General features: G+C 41.5%; 1 protein-coding gene across 10 annotated transcripts in view; it reads right to left on the bottom strand.

Moving 5' to 3' along the window:
• The window catches only part of dgki (diacylglycerol kinase, iota), a 288,696-nt gene that overhangs the window by 107,618 nt on the left and 158,697 nt on the right, over window positions 1-22,381 (bottom strand). For 8 of the 10 annotated variants that reach the window (XM_039769554.1, XM_039769556.1, XM_039769555.1 and 5 more), the window contains exons 6-7: window positions 16,293-16,361; window positions 1,985-2,056 (exon numbers count right to left, since the gene is read on the bottom strand). In XM_039769554.1, the coding sequence (XP_039625488.1) occupies window positions 1,985-2,056; window positions 16,293-16,361 (141 nt within the window). The remainder of the gene's footprint in view (window positions 1-1,984; window positions 2,057-16,292; window positions 16,362-22,381) is intronic. The other 2 variants (XM_039769560.1, XM_039769551.1) reach the window with 1 other exon arrangement.

Here is a 22,381-nt window from a genome sequence, read left to right as displayed (position 1 = left end):
AGTCCTCATTAAACTGAGCCAAGTATGCAGGCTTTTATAGTCACCATTTAATTAATTATAAAATAGAACAGATTATATCATGTAAAATTAAAATACTATTTAAATTGCCAAAGTAAACATGTAGAAATGTGTTCAGTATTTCTGCGTATTACTAGAATACATGAATGTCTTTGACATGACGGCATAGGAAAAATGGAGTCAGTTTGCAAATTGTATGTTTTGAATGTGTCTATGTGATTATCTTGTAAGTCAGTTTAGTTACAATAATACTGACTTTTATCAGTGAGCTTGCTTTTTATAAAACATTAAAATCTGAAGGATTCAATTGTAGGCTTGCATGCTTCTTTTCACACTTTCTGCTTGCATGCTGTACTCTGTTCATGTAGACATGTTTTTTTAACCTATGTTTAATTTATCAACAAATATACATTTTGCTGTCAAAAGAGATCTGTAGAATTGAGAAGTGCCATATTTTATGATTACTTAATAAATACATTCTGACCTTTAAGTAACATTATGAATAGCCCTAATTTTAAAAAATGTCTAACACTTCTGACAGAATAATTGAATCATACTAAAACTGGCAAAAGTGTAAAATCTACTAAAAATGTAACTCTAATAATTTCATGTCTGGTTGAGCTTAGAAACAACTATAAAAAAGATTAGATTTAAAAACAAGGATTGAGAAATAAATCAATGGATAAAGGCAGAAAATTGGTCCATTGATGATCTGCTAACCTCCCTTTGTTTCTGAAGTGCCATTACCATTACTTTGAAAACTGATTGAACTGACATGATAGATAGATAGATAGATAGATAGATAGATAGATAGATAGATAGATAGATAGATAGATAGATAGATAGATAGATAGATAGATAGATAGATAGATAGATAGATAGATTCATTCTAGAATTTTGCAACTTGATTACATTACCAAACTTTTGCTCTGTGATGCATGTGAATTTGCATCAACTGTCTTTTCTTTATTATCTTTTGGGAAGAAGCCATTTTTTAAGATGGCTAAATATGGGCTTCCTATCAATGCTACTAATCAAAGCACCCACTTTCAGCATTTACTCAGAATGCACCATTTAATCAACATTTCTCCCTTCCTTTATGTCACTTTTGTATTTCTGTTTTATCTGGCATATTCATTCAAATATTCCATATTTGTTCTGTATCAACCATTGTTAACTATAAGATTTCTGACCTCCCCAAATTTTCTTTTAATTTACAATAGCGCAAAAATATTCAGACTGCTAACAATACTAGCAAGATTTTCCTGGCATTTAAGATGGTAACTCTCTGTAGAGGTGATCCTTCGCCACTTTTCTTCAAAACATAATCCTTCTGGATTTGTCCATAGTTAGGATTAAAAGCTTATTTTAACACATTTAATATTCAACTACTGGCAGCCAAAGCTGTGAAAGACAGAATAATTAATCCTTCTTGACAGAAAGAGAGCAACACAAAAAGTAATTCTCATAACTTATTATATTGAAGTTACTGCGTACTAACCTTTACCTCTTTATTTCATGCCTTTCATGCCTTTTCCCTTTGCTCCTATTTTCTTTAGTCTTGGGAATCAAACAGGGTCTACACTGTAGGGTTTTACACAGCAAATTCGCCAGTGTTGACTTAACACAAATACAATGTTTAATGGTTTCTTTAACACTGTAAGAATTATTTTAAAAATGTTTAAGGGTTTTTTTAACATTGTAAGAATTATTTTAACACTGGTGATTTTGCTGTGTATAAAGGCTGGGTGAGTTCCAGTCTTCAGATGCTCTACTCCTGACTTGTTTTTTAATTCACTATGATTGATTCTTTTTCCAAAGAAAGTGTTTGGGGATAATAATATTTTAAAATATTTGATATTCTTTAATTTTGTGGTTATACTTGGTATAACAGAAAAAAGATCACACACATAAAAAACAACCTTGTCAAGAATACCCTAGGCTGATATAAAAAAGAAGTTCTTACCGCTTGTTTGCACCATGAGCAGCTTATGGCTATAATCTCTTTGCTGTGGAAGGAGAATTTTTGTTGGAAACTCTGAAAGCACACAGATGGCAAAAGCTAGTGAATATCAGCATTTGGAAGAAACAGTCTGTGTAAGAATGGCAACAGCCTCCCACCACATTGCTCAATGAAGCTAAATTTTGAAGTCAAGTAAAAGTTTCTAGAAAGTTTGGAATAAAATCACAACCAACAGTTTACAATATGTAAAACCATCCATTCCTCTATCACATTTATGATCATCAGTCTACTGCAGGACAAGCAGATGCTACATGACAATTGAGTGTCACCATTCAAGATACAGTAACAACATGAATTTGGACTGTGGATGGAAATCAAAGTCACCAACTGAAAACCATAGAAACACATGGAGAAATTCCACACAGAAGGCACTATTGTTGGAAATCAAAATGGAGCTTAAGCAGGATCAGGTTGCAAAGCTATTATCTGTAGTACCTTTTCAGTTATACGGAAATCTCATGGTCCTTTATTGTTATGATGAGGTTATTGAAAGAGTGAATGGATTTGGATATATACTGAATTCCAAGTTTATATTTACAATTACAGAATACAGTAGTTCCAGTTCTATCTACATGCAAATTACACTACAGCAGCTAATGTATCATTATTTTGTAGCTTATTACAAGATTTTGATTTATTGTTCATATTACATGTGTCTTCATCTTTCAACTAATACTTCTATTTTCCAAAGCTACTGTTATAATGAGAATGTTCAACAAAGTTCTTTTATGGGGAAACATTTGATCCAGAAATCAAAACGAGAGATCCATCATAAGTTTTAGCACTGTGTTTGTTTATACATCCTTGCAGAAAAATCCACACCAAAAAAGGCTTCTAGATTTTCTACTGACATATGGACAGTAAGATTGAGATGCTGGCTTTCAACACGAGAGTTCTCAGTTTGTGACTATTTAAAGAAATACAAAGAGTTGGAAAATGGATGGATTATTCTAGCACATGGCCAGGAAAGCAGAAACCTACTCTTATAGCACTGGATGTAAGGCACAAACCAGCCCATGATGGAGTGCCATGCCATTACAGGGCAAACTCACTCACTGGGCTACTGCTGAGTTGACACTTAATCTACTATTAATATATTTGTCATGTGATGGGAAACACATGATGTCTGTCATGCCAAATGTTTTCATTTAAATTCTTCTCAAGGTTTCTTTGCTGTTTTCAACATTATCAGTGAAGCAATTTTCATATTCAAGTGTATTTGTTACATGATTAGAATCAGTCTACAGCATGAATGTTACAAAGTGTTTATAGAAGATAAACATAGAATATATACTATATTCTTCTATAGAATATAGTCTATAGAAGAAAAATTTGAACAGGTAAAACAGATGCTGACTTTAGTGTTTTTACATTTCTATGAGGTGGAGTTTTTGAAAATATTCCCTTGACGGTTCAACATATTGAAGTCAGTCTTATTCTTATATGATGCACTTCACATTAAACTGACACAGAATGCAGCACACATTTATGAATGTAATATGGTTGAAACACAATGCAAAACAAATACAAATATATACACTAGACATAAGTGTATAAAAAAGAAAAAACTGTTTAATGATTCCACCTGAGATCAAACCATACACCTTCCCATGCTGTTTTATACTCACATCAAAGCAAAGGTCTGTTTTTTATTTTATAACTTTACTAGCAAAATACCTCAAGCTTGTGAGAGAAGTAGTGTGTTAAAGAAGCAATGAAAAGAAAAGGAAACATTTTGAAAATAACGTAACCTGATTGTCAATGTAATTGTTTTGTCACTGTTGTGAGTGATGAGTGTTGTTGTCATATATATATATATATATATATATATATTTACACACACACACATAAACATATATATATATATACATATCTATACACACACACATATATAAACATATATATACATATACATACATATCTACATATATACACACACAGCTATTTCAGATCAGTGCAATACGCTGTTTGTTAGAACGGTTGACTCCGCCTTACGTGCAATAACAAATCAAATCATTCAGTTGTCTTTGCTCATATGTCATTTTAGAGCTGGACGCCTGGCATCTTTTTTTGGCAACAAGTTCGTTTCTGTTTGGTGTGAGGTTCTGTGTTGTGGAGATTCTCAGGATGGATTGCAGGTGCTCATCAGTGAGGCGACTTCTGTGTGCTGTTTTGTTAGTCTTTATCACTGAGAAGAACTTCTCACACAGATATGTGCTACCAAACATGCACAAGGTTCGAGCCGCATGTAGACGGACTTTTTTTATTCTTCAAAGTCACCAAAGCGCCATGCAAACTCAGTGCGCAATAACTCTAGTAAGCGGTAACTGTTCGGCAAGGCAGCTGAAGCGCTGCATTATGGGATCTGTAGTTTATTGTGTTACCAGCGCTTCATATACCCGGCTTTAATAACAAAAGGAGCCCAAAAATCGGGCCCCAAAACAGGTCCGACGTGGGGGCCTTTTTGGTCACTGAACGCGTTCTGCTTTTCGGTCCACACCCAAGGGGGGCCTTTTGTCAGGCAAAAAGGGTGCGCTCTTCGAAAAACGGGAACAAACGGGTAACCCGCAACCCCCCAAAAAGTCACCGTTTTTGGTACTGACGGGCCATTTAAGATGTCTTTCACTTTGGGCCTGTGGCAACCCCCCTTGCCCCACAGGAGCCTAAAAGACCCCCCCAACCCCAAAACATTTCCCGGGGATGAGGCCGGTTTTAGCCAGTGTTGGGGCCCCGCACCGAGTAGATGCCCTCCCGGTCCCGGAAAGATGAAAACGCATCCAGGTGGGGGCGCTATAGGACTTGGGAGGCCACACCATCCCCAGGCTTTGGGGTGCCCCCCGGCACCCCAAATGGGGGGACCGACTGCCAGTCCCCCGCTGGGGGTGCAAAAGGGCCCTTTTCTTTTGCGGATGCCGAGGAATTTGCCAATACCCTTTGCCCGTCAAGGGTAGTCAGTTTCACCCAACCCACCCCCAAGGAGTCCCAGGGGGAAAGGGGTGGCATAACTTGGGCTTTTCCCAGCGCCAAAGTCATTACAGAACCTCCAGGACCCGCCTGGTTTGGGAGCGAGGAAAAAGGGGGGCTGGACCAGGGACTATGGCTCTTTTAAATTATGTCCATGCCCAACATCGTTTCACCTCCAGTTCACCTTTTTGGCGTTTTTCCCGGGGCGGTGGGCCCCCCCGGACGAACCCCCGGCCCCGGGGGACTAGGTTTTCCAATCAGGGGGGTGGGGCCGGGTGACTCCCCACTACCTGGGGGATGGCTGGTGTTTGGGCTAACTCCTCCCGCGTTGGGGTCAGCTCAGGGGTTGGGGCGGGTAAAAGGGGAGAGTGACCAGGGGGCTGGGAAGCCCTTTTATCTCCAGGGTTTAACAGGTTGAAGATAGATCCTCCCCCGGGTGAGGGTTGGGCTGTTTTAAAATGTCGCAAAACCCCTCCCCCCAAAGGCCCTTGCCAGTGAGGAGCACCCAAAAGTGGGAGGTTGGGGCGAGCACCATACCCGTCCCCGGGGAACCCCCCGAGGACGGGCGGTTGTAACCCCGGGGCCGGGTTTTGGCGCCAGTCACGGTCTTTTAGGGGGGGCCTGATTTTTTGGTGGTCCGGTGCCCACGATCCAAAATATTGGGGGGGAAGGTCGCCTCCCAGCCTTTTTTTGGATGTCGAGGTTTCCCCCGGGTTGTCGCCCGATAGTAATTAAAAAGGGAGAAGCCCGTGGGGCCTGGGGTCCCCCCGGTAGGCAAAACCGGGGGAGGAGCGGGCCCCATTTCCCTCCCCCCCCCGGGCTGACTCCCTTTTTGGGGCATTGGGCCGCCTGATTAAATCGTCCCCCAAACCCGCCTTTTTGGGGGTGATAGACTGCGCCAGGTGCTTTATCTGCAGTAATTTGGCCCCCTTTTAAACGATCCGGGGAAGGGGCCCGGGTCCGGGGAGGCCCCCTTTGGGGCCCCCGCGGGGGTTGTTAACCATTTCCCCGCAATGCTTTTAGTATTAGGGGGAGCCGGGGGAACCCCTCGGGTACCGGGTGGCATAGTCCACCATGACTAGGATATACTTGTGGCCAGGGGTTTGGGGGGCCGGGGGTCCCACCAAATAACCCTACCCTTTTAAAAGGGACCCAAAGGGGGGAAAGGGACTGGGAAGGTCCTCCTGGGAATCTGGCGGGTCGGCATCGGACAGGTTTACAGAAGGGGCGGACCCCCCTTTTGATCCCAGGCCAGTCCCCGGGCTTAATCCTCTCCAGTGTTTTTTGGGGGGGCCCCTTGGGAGGTGAGCATGTGCCAACCATATCTCCCCCGGAAGGAGGAATTAAAACAACTTCCCACCTGGCCTCAGGGGACCCACTGGGTAAAAAGACATTTTAAAGGACAAAAAAGGGGTTCCCTTTGCGGGATCCGCCGTCAAAGCAGGGAACTCAGGTTGGGGAAAAAGCCCGGGGAGTCATATTCCACTGCCCTCTTAAAGGAGGCCTGGACCAAATTGAGGGCCCCGGGCCGGAGGTTTTTGGGGGCCTGGGCCCCGGGAGGTCCCTGGCTAGCCCCTTCCCGGGGAATCCTCCGGCCCGGCCCCAGAAGACAAAAGGCCCCCCGAGACACCAGCCATAGGGCCCCCCCTTTGGGGAGCGGGGGGCCCGCGGAGGGTTGCCTTTTCCCCCGACAAGATCCAACGACCCCCGAGCGTAATGGCTTACCGTTTTGATTTTTTTAGCCCAGTCTTGTCCCAGGATCACTGGGGGGGCAGGTAACAGCCACGCCTTTTGGGTTTGGGTTTCCCCCTTCCAGGTAAGATAGCAGTGGCGAACATATGACCATCCCCATGTAAAGGGAAACCCAAACAAATGTTTTAAACCATGTGGGGTAGCAAACGGCAAAAGCAACAAGGGTTTTGCTGCCGGAATCAAACAGCCACCCGGCGGCCCATTTAGCAACACCACCCCCGGGGGCCCCGCCAAGGATGCGGGGGGTACAATACCTCCCAGCCCAGCTGCAGTCCATGGCTCCGGGGCTTTGATGGGGGAGTTTGGCAGCAGGTGGGGGTCTCGCCAAATTTTGAAACAGCGCGGCCCCGGGGCCTCTTCTCTGGCTCCCCGCAGCCCCGGGGCCGGGTGGCCGCCCCGCCGGGTTCCCGAGCGGGTTTTTTGGCCCCCTTGGGGGACCCCCCCAACTGCGCCCGGCGCCGGGAGGCCAATTTTTTTATAGGCGTCCCCGGACCTGCTGGCAGGGAATGGGATTGATTGACCAGGCCTTTCACAGGCCCCCCGGGGCCGACGACTTTCCCCCGGGGCTCTTGGCGACCCACGCCCATCTTGCCCCAGAACTCCCCGGGCGCCGGGCCGGGTCAAAGACCCGTTCCCCGCCATTCGCCGCCGCGGCCCGGCTAATGCCGTAAGGGGCCAATTTTTTTGGGTTGGGGAAATTTTAGCGCCTCCTCCTCGGGGAGGCTTAGGCCCGCAGGGGGCCCTTTTTTATATGGCGCCAAAGGGGCCCCCCACTGGAAACGCTCCCCTTTTCGCCCGGTGGCCGCCCTCAAAATGCCCAGGTAGGCATCGCGCCCCCGGGGGCCCCCGGTAATAGGAGGAGGGGGGCTCCCTGGGGTTGGCTCGCCGCTGGGTTTCCACTAACCCGGCCCGGGGGCCTCCAGCCCCCCCGGGAGGGGTTTACCCTTTTTGCGCGGGCCTGAGCTCGTCATTCCCCAGCAGGGGGGTTTCGGTCCGCCCCTCCGCATTCCGGGTTTCTCTGTTCCCGCCGACTCGAGTGAAAAAGGACCGAAAACAGTAGAAAGGGGTTTGGGGGGTTTTCCCCCCCCGGGGTTTGTACAAAAAAAAACAGGTCAAAATCATAAACAAACATTTCAGCGGACGCCGACCCCCCTGGGCGGGCCTTTTTAGGGGGGAGGACCCGGAAGTGGAGGAATTAAACCCGGGGGGAGGAGGGGAAGGATGCGCAGGGCAAGATGGGGAGGGGGGCGAAATTCGCCTGGGGCAACCGCCTATGGTGCAGGCCTCTTTTTCCATGAGGAAGCAGAGGGAGAAAGTTAATACCCCAATTCCCCCGGCGAAAGTGGTTTCCCAGGTGCGTAATCAATCCCCCAAACCCCTACGGCGGGGAAATATATATATACTACATACCACACACATAAAAAAAAATATATACATATACATAATATCACTTTACACACACAGCTATTTAGATATCAATACGCGTTTGTTAGAACGTTGACTCCGCCTTACGCAATAACAAATCAAATCATTCAGTTGTCTTTGCTCATATGTCATTTTAGAGCTGGACGCCTGGCATCTTTTGGCAACAAGTTCGTTTCTGTTTGGTGTGAGGTTCTGTGTTGGGAGATTCTCAGGATGGATTGCAGGTGCTCATCAGTGAGGTTTTCTGTGTGCTGTTTTGTTAGTCTTTATCACTGAGAAGAACTTCTCACACAGATATGTACTACCAAACATGCACAAGGTTCGAGCCGCATGTGACGGACTTTTTATTCTTCAAAGTCACCAAAGCGCCATGCAAACTCAGTGCGCAATAACCTATTTAAGCGTAACTGCGGCAGCAGCTGAAGCGCTGCATTATGGGATCTGTAGTTTATTGTGTTCCCCCCCTTTATCCCCGGCTTTAATAACAATAATACAGTATATAAAATGATCCCCCGGGGGGGAATAATTACCGTCCGATGGGCCCCCCCTTTGGGTTTGACACATATGGACTAAATAGAATTTGGATATATTTTTCAAATGTGATCGCAAAACAGATAAGTTAGCCTCGCCTGCATGCCTCAATGAGTCATCCCCCCTCGTTTTCTTACTTTTTAGTCATCTAATGAATACCTGAGTATGGCTTTAAAAAACAATATTGAGGGCAAAAAGTATCCATTATTATTTTAGGGGGGATATATATATATATATATACATATATATATACCCGATGGAGCGGAAAGTGTGAAAAAGGTGAAAAAAAAGGAACTTTTTAAAAAATAACGAAATACTGTCAATAGTTTTGTTTTGTGAGTTTTCTAGGTTCTGTCATCAAGGTTTGATTTCATTATTTCTTTCAATGGTTCGTTTTGTGGATGTTTGGAAAGTTACATTGGGTTTGTCAATCGTGTAAAGATGACAGGTTTCATTCTCATTGTTTACGCATCAATAAACAGCCGTCTTTTTTTATCTGAGCCCCAACACCCATGCACTTTTTTTTTTTACACTGCCCCTTTTTAGGGGGACATTGATTTTTTTCCACCGGTGCTTTGTTTCCAGTAGCTGCATTTATGAATATGCTTGTATTAAAAGGCCCCCATATTTTTGCTGCCTTTTTTTGTTACGGTTTTGTTCACCCTTTTTGGAACTGTTTTTTTACCCGTGCCCCCGGCAGTTCAGGAGCCCCCGGGTACATCATCGGGTTCCCAGCTTGCGGGGCCCACTGCATGTCCATAGCTTTATTTAAGTTCCTTAGTCCTGGCACTTAAAACTTTCTCCTTTTTCTGAGTTTGTGAAAACACCACCCTGCCCATCTCATCTTCCTCTCCAAAGCACAGTCCTTCACCCAATTTACCTGTGGCAGTTTTTTTGGGTTTTTCGCTGCAACGGCCAATTGGGCGGGCAAAAATTACAAACGCCAGCGACCTGTCTATGAACTTAATTTAAAGTGTAGGTTTACATGGGTTTTTTTTCCAAGTAGCAGAACTCATAAAATTGGTTGTATTTTCCTCTCCCCTTTCTTATTGTTTCGCTCCCTTTCTCTTTTATAAAATTATTTTTAGGTTTTTTTGAGGTCTTCCGGTTTCTATGTACTGGGATTGGGGGAGGCGGGATGATGTCCCAAACTCCCCCAGGAAAGCTCATCTCCATTACAGTAAATGGAAAAACCCCTTCCGTTTACCATTCGCGGAAAATTTTGAAAAAAAAATCCCAATTTTTTGTAAGGAAGTTTAGAATGAACCTCCCCTTTCAGCCTTCCACCCCGGGGGAAATTGGGGAAAAGTGATGAGTCAGTAAGGAGTGGTGAGGGGGTGGGGTTTGCCTTTATTAGTATAGATAAACCCAAACACTGAACGGGGTTTTTTTAAAGACAGTATATTCACTATTTTGGTAAAAATCAAAAATTTCACTGTACTATGTAAAATGAATACTACTACAAAGACACTATACTAGTACTATTTTACCCTTTATTTGAAAAATCAGCAGTGTATTCATCCTTTTCCCTTTTTATTTTTTCATTTGACAAAATTCAAATACCCATCCTATAACAATAATTTAAAACTCTTCAACATTCTAAAACTGACCCATAATCATATGAAATCCTACAAAATTCTCTTTAAAATTCATCTCACATTTTTTGTTTAATTTACTTTATTTTTGTAATTTTTTTGTATAACTACTCTGCTTATTTTGTCATACAAAGTCAAAAAAAGGATTTGAAAATGTCTAAATTATATATTTTTACTTCTCATTTCTGATGTCAGTTTAATTGTTTATTCTTTGCCATATATTGCTTAAATCCATCCCCAAAATTATATTTCATATTTTTATGTCCTTTTGACACTAAAAAGATATGTTATGTTCTGGTTCTTACATGTTACCACTCATTTTCCTATCTTGCATATTTGTAACAGATTTAAACTTTTTCCCAGACATTACCAGATTTAAAAAATGTTTTCCAAATATTATATTGTTTACCAGATAACCAAACTTTTTCCAGTTTATTGTTGTTTTTTTGGTGTCACTATAGCACTAAATGTTTTCCCCCGGGATCCTAAATTGCAGATTTGGGGTATTTTCTAGTTCCCCTTTTTTTTTTCAGTTACCTTTTTTCCCTCACATACAAAGACATTCAGGTCAGGGGGTCGATAACTCTATTTTGGGGAGTCATGGGAAAACATATGCATAATGCTCTGCAATGGACGCCTTTTGCTAAGGCCCATTTAAATTGAAAAAAAACTAGCTGAATTTTTGTTAAGGTGTTACATTAGGGGGCTTTTTTTTCCTTACAAACAACCAAAATCACAAAAAAAAGGTCATTTTTTTGTTCACCCCTGCTCATCCTTTTTAGTGTCTTCCCCATATATGGGCCTGTTTAATGAAGCAGTTCTTATTTCATATATACAGAAAAACAATATTTTCGATCATTTTGAGCTTTTAAAATTTTTAGGTATGGTAACCCCACTGGCTGCAGTTTTCTAAATAGCACTTTTTTGCACATGTTCCAACCCCTCATATTCGCCAAAGTGAGGGGTCATTCCCTCTCCATGGAATTTTTTTTAGGGGAACCCTCTGATAGAACAATGGCTTTTGGGCCCTTTTGATCATCCCCAAACAGAGAAAGCTCAGGAATAAAATAGTTGCCGGGAGTCATCGCCACATGTTTTTGTCCATCTCCCTGCGTTTCCGTCAGCTGATTTGCACGCCCAGCCATGGATGTTAGGGATGTTTAATAAAATAATGTGTTTGGAAAAAACTTCACAAATCACAGTAACTGCAGCCCTTTTTGGCTACAAAAGTTAAATATGGAAAAGGAAAAATAATTCGATCATTTGTAGTTTTTTAAATTACAAAAATTTGTAATAATAAAAAAACCTACCTTACCACCCCTCCCTGTTTTGCCCCTTCCCGGAAAACCCCAATGGTGAAAAAACAATTTTTCCCAAAATTTTAAAAACCCCAAATAACATATTTAAACTTTCAGGTCATTTATTACATATTTTGTTTTTATTAGTTTTTTAAACCTTGCTGAAATTACAAGGAAAAACAAAAGTAAAGGCTATTTGAAAATTCATGCATGATGGCTTAGGGGGAAATTTAAATATAAAGTGCAACTCTGCTAAAGCCCAACAAAATGATTCGGGGCAGGGTAAATTTTCTAAGCACAAAGTGTTTTTTTGAACTGACTAATGTAGACAACATTCTAGCATAAAGTTGGCCTCCAGCTCCCGGTTGGTAGCGGCTTGCGCTTGCTGCAGGGCCTGAGCTGGGCGCTCATTCCCTGCAGCACGGTGTTCAGGTCCTGTCCCTCCGCCATTCCGGGATCTCTGTATCCTGCCGACTACGCCACTTGTAAAGGACCGAGAGACAGTAGCAAGGGTTGGGGTTTTCCGCCCCGTATATTGTACAGACACAAAAAACAGGTCAAAATCATAAACAAACAGTTCATATCGCGACGCCGACTCCTGGCGCCGCGCCATTTTATTGGGGAGGAGCCGAAGTGGAGGAATGTCGGGAAGGACCGCAAGGGAGGATGGGAAGGATGACGCCAGGGCAAGATGGCGGAGGAAGGGCGGAAGTATCGCGACTGCGTCAATCCATGCCTATGGTGCAGGACGGTCTTTTTCCTATGAGGAAGCAGAGGGAGAAAGTTAATACCCCACCATTCCCTGGCGGCGCAGTGGTTTCCCAGGTGCTGTCGAATCAATCCGCTGCCTCCTACTCAAGCGCGCGATAATATATATATACATACATACACACACACATATATAAACATATATATACATATACATACATATCTACATATATACACACACAGCTATTTCAGATCAGTGCAATACGCTGTTTGTTAGAACGGTTGACTCCGCCTTACGCGCAATAACAAATCAAATCATTCAGTTGTCTTTGCTCATATGTCATTTTAGAGCTGGACGCCTGGCATCTTTTTTTGGCAACAAGTTCGTTTCTGTTTGGTGTGAGGTTCTGTGTTGTGGAGATTCTCAGGATGGATTGCAGGTGCTCATCAGTGAGGCGACTCTGTGTGCTGTTTTGTTAGTCTTTATCACTGAGAAGAACTTGTCACACAGATATGTACTACCAAACATGCACAAGGTTCGAGCCGCATGTAGACGGACTTTTTTTGTTCTTCAAAGTCACCAAAGCGCCATGCAAACTCAGTGCGCAATAACTCTAGTAAGCGGTAACTGTTCGGCAAGGCAGCTGAAGCGCTGCATTATGGGATCTGTAGTTTATTGTGTTACCAGCGCTTCATATACCCGGCTTTAATAACAATAATACAGTATATAAAATGATCTCGCGGGTCGGATATAATTACACGCCGGTCCGGATGTGGCCCGCGGCCCTTGAGTTTGACACATATGGACTAAATAGAACTTGAAAAGATATATTTTTTCAAATGTGATCGCAATTCAGATAGAGTTGACGCCAAGACTACAGCCTGCATGCCTCAATGAGTCATCCTCCCTCGCTCTTACTTTTTACCGCTCATCTAATGAATACACTGAGTATGGCTTTACCAAAACAATCATTGATGGCGAATAAAGTATCCATTATTCGAGTATGTAGAGCGGGATATATATATATATATATATACATATATATATACCCGTATATCGGAGAAGTAAGTAGTGTGTTAAAAAGGTAGAAAAGAAAAGGGAACATTTTAAAATAACGTAACATGACTGTCAATATACAGTATTTGTTTTGTGAGTGTTACTGAGTGTTGCTGTCATCAAGGATTTGATTATCATTATTTCTTTCAATCAGGTTCGTATTTGTAGGATGTGTTGTGTTCAAGTTACATTCCGTGTTTGTCAATCGCTGTAAAGATGACAGGTTTCATTCATCGATTCGCTTCTTACTGCATCAATAAACAGCTCGCCTTCTTCTTTATCTGAGACCTGACGCACTGCATGCACGGGTTTTTTTACACTGTCTTCCTTTAGCGGGACATTGACTTTTTCCACCGTGTGCTTTGTTTCCGCAGTAGCTGCATTTATGAATATGCTTGTATGTATAAGACGCCATATTTTTGCTGCCTTTTCAATTGTGTAATTCGGTTTTGTTCAGCTTTTGGAACTGTTGCTTTTATCTGTGCACTGCGTCAGTTCACGTGAGCCACTCGGTGTACATGCATCGAAGGTTCCCAGCTGTGCTGGTGCCATCTCGTGCTATGTCCATAGCTTTATTTAATGTTACCTTAGTCCTGGCACTTAAAACTTTCTCTCGCAGTTTCGCTGAGTTTGTGTCAAACACCACCCTGACCATCTCATCTTCCTCTCCATAAGCACAGTCCTTCACCCATGAATATTTACCCGTGGCAGTTTGCTATTGGATTGCCGCTGACAGACGGCCTTATATGGGCAGGCACTAAATTACAAACGCCAGCGGCAGCCTGTCTATGAACTTAATTTAAAGTGTAGGTTTACATCGTGCTTTGTTTCCGAAGTAGCAGAACTCATGAATATGGTTGTATATGTCACTCTCTCACTTCTTATTGTTTCGCTGCCTTCTCAATTATATAATGCATGTTTTCTTGAGCGCTTTTTTGAGGTCTTCCTGGTTTTCTATGTACTGCGTGATTACGGGAGGCGTGATGATGTCACACGAAACTCCGCCCCCACGGCGTTGAAGCTCATCTCCATTACAGTAAATGGAGAAAAACTGCTTCCAGTTATGACCATTACGCGTAGAATTTCGATATAAAACCTGCCCAACTTTTGTAAGGAAGCTGTAAGGAATGAACCTGCCAAATTTCAGCCTTCCACCCACAGGGGAAGTTGGAGAATTAGTGATGAGTCAGTAAGTGAGTGAGTGAGTGAGTGAGGGCTTTGCCTTTTATTAGTATAGATAAAGCCATACACTGAACAGGGTTTTTTACAAGTACAGTATATTCACTACTTTGGTCAGAAATGCAAGTAAGAATTTCACTGTACTATGTACACATGGCAATACTACTACAAAGACTACTAGTACTAGTACTACTTTACTCCTTGTATTTGATAAATTCCATGCAGTGTATTCATCCTGTTCCTTTTATGTCTTTCATATTGACACACATTCAAATACACTTTCACCTCCTATAACAATAACTTAAACTCTTCAATTCATTCTAAACACTGACCCATAATCATAGTGAAATCCTACAAAATTCTCTTTAAAATTCATCTCACATTTTTTTGTTTGCCACATTTACTATTATTTTTGTAATTTATTTGTATAACTACTCTGCTTATTTTTAGTCATACAAAGTCACAATAAAGGATTTGAAAATGTCTAAATTATATATATTTACTTCTCTGATTTCTGATGTCAGTTTAATTGTTTATTCTTTTGCCATAGCTATTGACATAACCATCCATAACCCTAAACATATATTTCATATCTTTATGTCCCTTTTGACACTACAAAGATATGTTATAGTTCTGGTTCTTACATGTTACCACTCATTTTTCCTATCTTGCATATTTGTAACAGATTTACAACATTTTCCAGACATTACCAGATTTAACAAAATGTTTTCCTAAATATTATATTAGTTTACCAGATAACTCAACCACATTTTCCAGTTTACTTGTTAGCTTTTTGGTGTCACTATAGCACTAAATGTTTCCTACCCAGGATCCTGAATATGCAGAGTTGGGATATTTTCTCAGTTGCCATAATTTTTTTTTCAGTTACTCTGTTTTCCCCTCACATACAAAGACATTCAGGTCAGGGTAACTGATAACTCTATATTGGAGTTTCATGAGTGAAAAACGAGGTATGCATAAGTGTGCTCTGCAATGGACTGTGCTCATTTGCTGAAGGCCATTTGGAAATTGATAAAAAAAACTAGCTGAACTTTTGTTAAGGTGTTACATTAGTGGGACATTTTTTCCTTACAAACAACCAAAATGCACAATACAAAAGGTCATACTTCTTTGTTCTACCCACTGCTCATCCATTTTAGTGTCTTCTCTCATATATGGGCCTGTTTAATGAAGCAGTTCTTATTTCATATATACAGTAAATACTCATATATTTTCGATCATTTTTGAGCTTTTTATAAAACTTTCTAGGTATGGCTAACTGCCATCTGAGCTGCAGTCTTCTAAATAGCACATTTTTGCACATGTTCCAATCCCTCATGACTTCTGCCTGAAAGTGATGGGTCATTCCTGCTCTCCATGGAATTTGTTTACCGGGAGACCTCTAGATAGTAGACAATGGCTCTTGGCCTTTGATCATCACCAAACAGAGCACAGCTCAGGAATATTAAATAGCTTGCCTGAGTCATCTGCCACATGCTTTTGTCCATCTCCCTGTCAGTTTCTCTCCGTCAGCTGATTTGCACGGTTTCAGCCATGGTTATGTTATGGCCCATGTTTAATAAAATAATGTGTTTGGAACAAACTTCACAAATCACAGTGGCATACTGCAGACCTTTGGCTACAAAGAGTTACAATATGTGGAAAGAGCAAGTAAAATGACCATTCAGATCATTTGTAGTTAGCTAACATTACAATAAATTTGTAATAATAATGAAACCTACCTTACCACACTGCCTGCATTTGCCCTCCTGTCGCCGACGATGAACCCAATGGTGACGAACAATGTTCTGCTAAATTTAACAAGCACAATAACATATTTAAACTTTCAGGTCATATTCATTACATATAATTGTAATTGTATTCAGCTTTTAAAACCTTGCTGAAATTACAAGGCTAAAACAAAAAGTAAAGGCTATTTGAAAATTACACATGCATGATGGCTTATGGGTAATTTAAATATGAACAGTGCAGCACTCTGCTAATAGCCCAGACAAAATGATTCAGGGCACGGTAAATTTTACTAAGCACAAAGTGTTCTTTTTTGAACTGACTAATGTAGACAACATTCTAGCATAAAGTACACAACCCATTCTGTCTTTATAATTTATAAATAACAAAAATCTTCTTTTCTGAGATTTTGTACTTGTTATTTTTCACACACTCAACTGTAATGAGAACAATGTGAGCCTTTCATATTGCAGAAAGGGGTGAACACTATCTGGTGTTCTGGATGTCATTTTACTTCTATTAGGGTATTGCCAGCTCAAAGGGCTCTTCTGAAACGTTCCTGTTATTTGGCTCTAAGGCTTTACCAAGGAAAGTATTTAAATGTTTTTCTTTAGTCCTACAAGTACTTTTCAGTGCAATCAATGGACATTTTTTAGGACTTCCAGTTTTTGCTACAATTGTGATTGTGGCTAAATGAAAATAAAAGTATACAGTAATGTATTTAATTTACAGAGTGCCTTTCTGATGCTTAGAGTGTTTTTTGTGTATCAGTCCATCATTCAATAGTTTACATGTATATTTTTTTAACTGGAACCATGGTAGATTATGTGACTTTCTCTTGAGTTACATACTAAAAAAGAAGATATAATTTAGCTGGTCACCTTGTGATTTTAGTCGAGTCCTCCAGCCACAACACCACAATGCCCTAAACATGAAGGACTAAGCAACGGCTAACAGTGGACAATGATGACTCAAATTATGAAGGTCAGAGCTTTGCATAAATAGAAAGACCTCAATCTATTAAAAAACATTAGTGGTAATGTTGATATGTATGGCCAAGGACAAAACACATTTGGTAAATGTTGTGATAATTGGACAGTATTTTGTAAACGGAAAGTGGAGTAGTAGAATTAGAAATAACCATAACAATACAAATGTGATGAAAACAAATAAATTCAAAGTCTGTACTTGGCTTATCTTGAGTTTAAATAAAAATTATTATTATAATTATTGATGCAAAGGAAAATGATAAACCTCATAGAATTAGTTTTATGTCAATACATTTAATTCACCTTTATCTACAGTATATTGGTTGCTAAATAAATGCAGAGAGTGCATTTGTAACAAGGTACCTACAGGTATTTATTTATTAAAATGAATTAATTACTTAGTGTTTGGAAAATAGGACATACAGATCTATCATCTAACTCACAGCTAAATAAGAAAACCAAAGGAACTCCTGCATTTAAAGTTTTGGAGTTTTGAGTTTGGACAAAAACAATAGCAGCAACAGGAGCAGAAATAGTTTAATTGGACAAAAAGTATTTACTCTCTTAACAATGATAAGAGAATGATAGTAATGATAATGATAGAGAATGATAATAAAATAATAATTTTATTATTACACATGAAACACAAAGCAGTAGTGCTTGCTTGAGGGTGGGAAAGTGTCACGGTATAAAAAGAATGCAGAATAAGTTTTTAAAGTTGAGGGTTTGAAGGAATCCCCAACATCTAGACACAAAAAGTGAAGATTACCAGTATATTTTATAGTTATCCCCATATTTATAGCTAATCTAAAACAGCCTGCAAGCTTCATCACAGTCATAAAATATTTTATATTATTTTAGGACTAGGTTGTTGTAAGCCATTATGAATGTAGAGAAAAGACATCTTGCCTGAAGAAGGGGCCTGAGTTTCAAAGCTTGCATATTGTAATCTTTTTAGTTAGCCAATAAAAGGTGTCATTTTGCTTTTCTATATTATTTTAGGGAAAATAAGCAACTTTTTAATCTGATTTGCATATTTTTGCCACAGATAATCACCATTAATTTTACGGAATCAGCCCGCAATCTAGGAGTTATCTTTGACTCTAGCATGTCACTTAAAGCGCACATCACAAAGTTGTCCAAATCATGTTTCTTCCATCTTAAAAATATTGGGAAATTAAGGCGCTTTCTAAATAAACAGGATTCTGAGAAATTAATTCATGGCTTTATTTTTAGTAGTATTGACTACTGCAATGCGGTGTTCACTGGATGTTCAAATTGTTCTTTATACAGCCTCCAGTTAATCCAAAATGCTGCTGCAAGAATTATTACAAGAACAAGAAAATATGAACACATAAATCCTTACACTGACTCCTGGTTAAGTTTAGGGCAGATTTCAAAATCCTCCTTTTAACATATAAAGTATTAAATGGCCGTCCGGCTCACTTGCCTGAACTTATTATAACTTACAAACCAGAGCGCACATTAAGATCTCAAGATGCCGGTCTGCTTAAGATTCCAACAATTAATAAAATAACAGTGGTTGATCGAGCTTTTAGTTACAGGGCCCCTAAACTGTGGAATGGTCTGCCTGCTACTATATGAGATGCCCCTTCGGTCTCAGCTTTTAAATCCCAGTTGAAGACTCACTACATCAGTTTAGCAAATCCTGACTAGAGCTGCTGATTAACTGTACAGACTGCATTTCTGTTGTTAGTCAATAGAACTAAAACATAAGTAACATGATAGTTATAATTTGTTACTAACCCTCACCTATTCTGTTTCTCTTATCGGTACTCAAATGTGGCACTTGGTGCCACGGCCCACCTGCCAAGTTGTTTTGCCTGCCTAAGGTAAAGTTATCCCTGATGGAGGATCGCAGGAATCATGGGGTAGAGGGGTCCTTTCATCGACTGGCTGACCCAGCGCTGTTTCAGCTGTGGAATGGTCAAATGGGGGAGGCAGCTTGATGGCTGAGGTCTCCAGGACTCTAAACAAATCCAAATCATATTATGTGATATCATCTACTGTTAAATTCTGCTTTGTACTTGTAAAATTGTAATTTTTATACTGTATTGAGGATTTGTTCTGTTAACCCAGCTACAGAGGATGCACGAACCAGTGTGTTTCTTCATGCTGGTCCCAAGCCCAGATAAATGGGGAGGGTTACGTCAGGAAGGGCATCCGGTGTAAAATTTTGCCAAATCAATATGCGGACAACAATACAAAGTTCCATACTGGATCGGTCGAGCCCCAGGTTACCGACGACTGCCACCAGTACTGTTAGCCAACAGGGTGCTGAAGAAGAAGAAGGAGAAGAAGAGGGGGGAGACATGTCCAGAGGCATGTAAAGAGAATTGAACTGAGGGTAGGAACTTTGAATATTGGCAGTATGACTGGTAAGGGGATGGAGTTAGCAGATATGATGGAGAGAAGGAAGGTTGATATATTGTGAATGCAAGAGAGTAAGGCCAGGTGGATTGGAGGTGGATTCAAATTTTTCTGTCATGGTGTGGATGGGAGGAGAAATGGGATAGGAGTTATTCTGAAGGAAAAGTATGTCTAGAGTGTTTTGGAGGTGAAAAGAGTGTCAGGTAGAGGACTGATTATGAAGCTGGAAACTGGAGGTGTGATGGTGAATGTTCTTAGTGCATATGCACTGCAAGTTGGGTGTGCAATGGGTGAGAAAGTTTTATGGAGTGAGTGGATAAAGTGATGAACAGTGTACCCAAGGGACAGAAAGTGGTGATTGGAGTGGATTTCAATGGGCATGTTGGTGAAGGGAACAGTGGAGATGAGGAGGTGATGGGTAGGAATGGTTTCAACGAGAGGAATGAAGAAGGTCAGAGTATAGTGGATTTTGCCAAACGGATGGACATGGCTGTGGCGAATATGTATTTTAAGAAGAGGAAGGAACACAGGGTTACGTCCAAGGCACAATACACACTTGTAGAAGAGTTGATCTGAAGGAGATTGAAGACTGCAAAGTGGTGGCAGGGGAAAGTGTAGTTAAGCAGCATAGGATGTTGGTCTGTAGGATGACATTGGAGATCAAGAAGAGAAAGAGAGTGAGGGCAGAGCCAAGAATCAAATGGTGGAAGTTAAAAAAGGAAGACTGCAAGGTTGAGTTTAGGGAGGAGGTGAGACAGGCACTGAGTGGCAGTGAAGAGTTACCAGACAGCTGGGAAACTACAGCAGATGTAGTAAGGGTGACAGCAAGAAGGGTGTTTGGCGTGACATCTGGAAAGAGGAAGGAGGAAAAGGAAACCTGGTGGTGGAATGTGGAAGTACAGGAGAGTATACAAAGGAAGAGGATGGCAAAGAAGAAGTGGGATAGTCAGAGAGATGCAGAAACTAGAGAAGAGTACAAGGAGATAAGGCACAAGGTGAAGAGAGGTAGTGAAGGCTGAAGTAAGGCATATGATGAGTTGTATGAGAGGTTGGACACTAAGGAGGTAGAAAAGGACCTGTACCGATTGTCTAGACAGAGGGACCGAGCTGGGAAAGATGTGCAGCAGGTTAGGGTGATATAGGATAAAGATGGAAACGTACTCACAAGCGAGGAGAGTGTGTTGAGCAGATGGAACGAGTACTATGAGAGGCTGATGAATGAAGAGAATGAGAGAGAGATGAGGTTGGATAATGTGGAAATAGTGAATCAGAAAGTGCAATGGATTAGCAAGGAGGAAGTAAGGACAGCTATGAAGAGGATGAAAAATAGAAAGGTCGTTGGTCCAGATGACATACATATGGAAGGATGGAGGTATTTAGGAGAGATGGTAGTGGAGCTTTTAACCAGATTGTTTAATGGAATCTTGGAAAGTGTGAGGATGCCTGAGGAGTGAAGAAGAAGTGCACTGGTGACGATATTTAAGAATAAGGGGGATGTGCAGGACTGCAGTAACTATAGGGGAATAAAATTGATGAGCCACAGCATGACGTTATGGGAAAGAGTAGTGGAAGCTAGGTTAAGAAGTGAGGTGATGATTAGTGAGCAGCAGTATGGTTTCATGCCAAGAAAGAGCACTACAGATGCAATGTTTGCTCTGAGGATGTTGATGGAGAAGTTTAGAGTATGCCAGAAGGAGATGCATTGTGTCTTTGTGGACCTGGAGGAAGCATATGAAAGGGTGCCTCGAGAGGAGCTGTGGTATTGTATGAGGAAGTCAGGAGCGGCAGAGAAGTATGTAAGAGTTGTACAGGATATGTACAAGGGAAGTGTGACAGTGGTGAGGTCTGCGGTAGGAGCGACGGATGCATTCAATGTGGAGGTGGAATTACATCAGGGATCAGCTCTGAGCCCTTTCTTATTTGCAATGGTGATGGACAGGTTGACAGATGAAATTAGACAGGAGTCCCCGTGGACTATAATGTTTGCTGATGACATTGTGATCTGTAGCGATACTAGGGTGCAGGTTGAGGAGACCATGGAGAGGTGGAGATATGCTCTAGAGAGGAGAGGAATGAAGGTCAGTAGAAACAAGGCAGAATACATGTGTGTAAATGAGAGGGAGGTCTGTGGAATGGTGAGGATACAGTGAGTAGAGTTGGCCAAGGTGGATGAATTTAAATACTTGGGATCAACAGTACAGAGTAATAGGGATTGTGGAAGACAGGTGAAAAAGAGAGTGCAGGCAGGGTGAAATGGGTGGAGAAGAGTGTCAGAATTAATTTGTGACAGACGGGTATCAGCAAGAGTGAAAGGGAAGGTCTACAGGACAGTAGTGAGACCAGCTATGTTATATGGATTGGAGATGATGGCATTGACCAGAAAGCAGGAGACAGAGCTGGAGGTAGCAGAGTTAAAGATGCTAAGATTTGCACTGGGTGTGACAAGGATGGATAGGATTAGAAATAAGTACATTAGAGGGTCAGCTCAAGTTGGACGGTTGGGAGACAAAGTTAGAGAGGCGAGATTGCGTTGGTATGGACATGTGCAGAGAAGAGATGCTGGGTATATTGGGAGAAGGATGCTAACAATATAGCTGCCAGGGAAGAAGAAAAGAGGAAGGCCTAAGCGAAGGTTTATGGATGTGGTGAGAGAGGACATGCAGGTGATGGGTGTAACAGAACAAGATGCAGAGGACAGAAAG

Source organism: Polypterus senegalus, chromosome 11 (genome assembly GCF_016835505.1).
Source record: "Polypterus senegalus isolate Bchr_013 chromosome 11, ASM1683550v1, whole genome shotgun sequence".
In the NCBI taxonomy this organism is placed as follows: Eukaryota; Metazoa; Chordata; class Cladistia; order Polypteriformes; family Polypteridae; genus Polypterus; species Polypterus senegalus.
The sequence above is the reverse complement of the archived record's forward strand: the minus strand, read 5'-3'. Positions and strand labels throughout refer to the sequence as shown.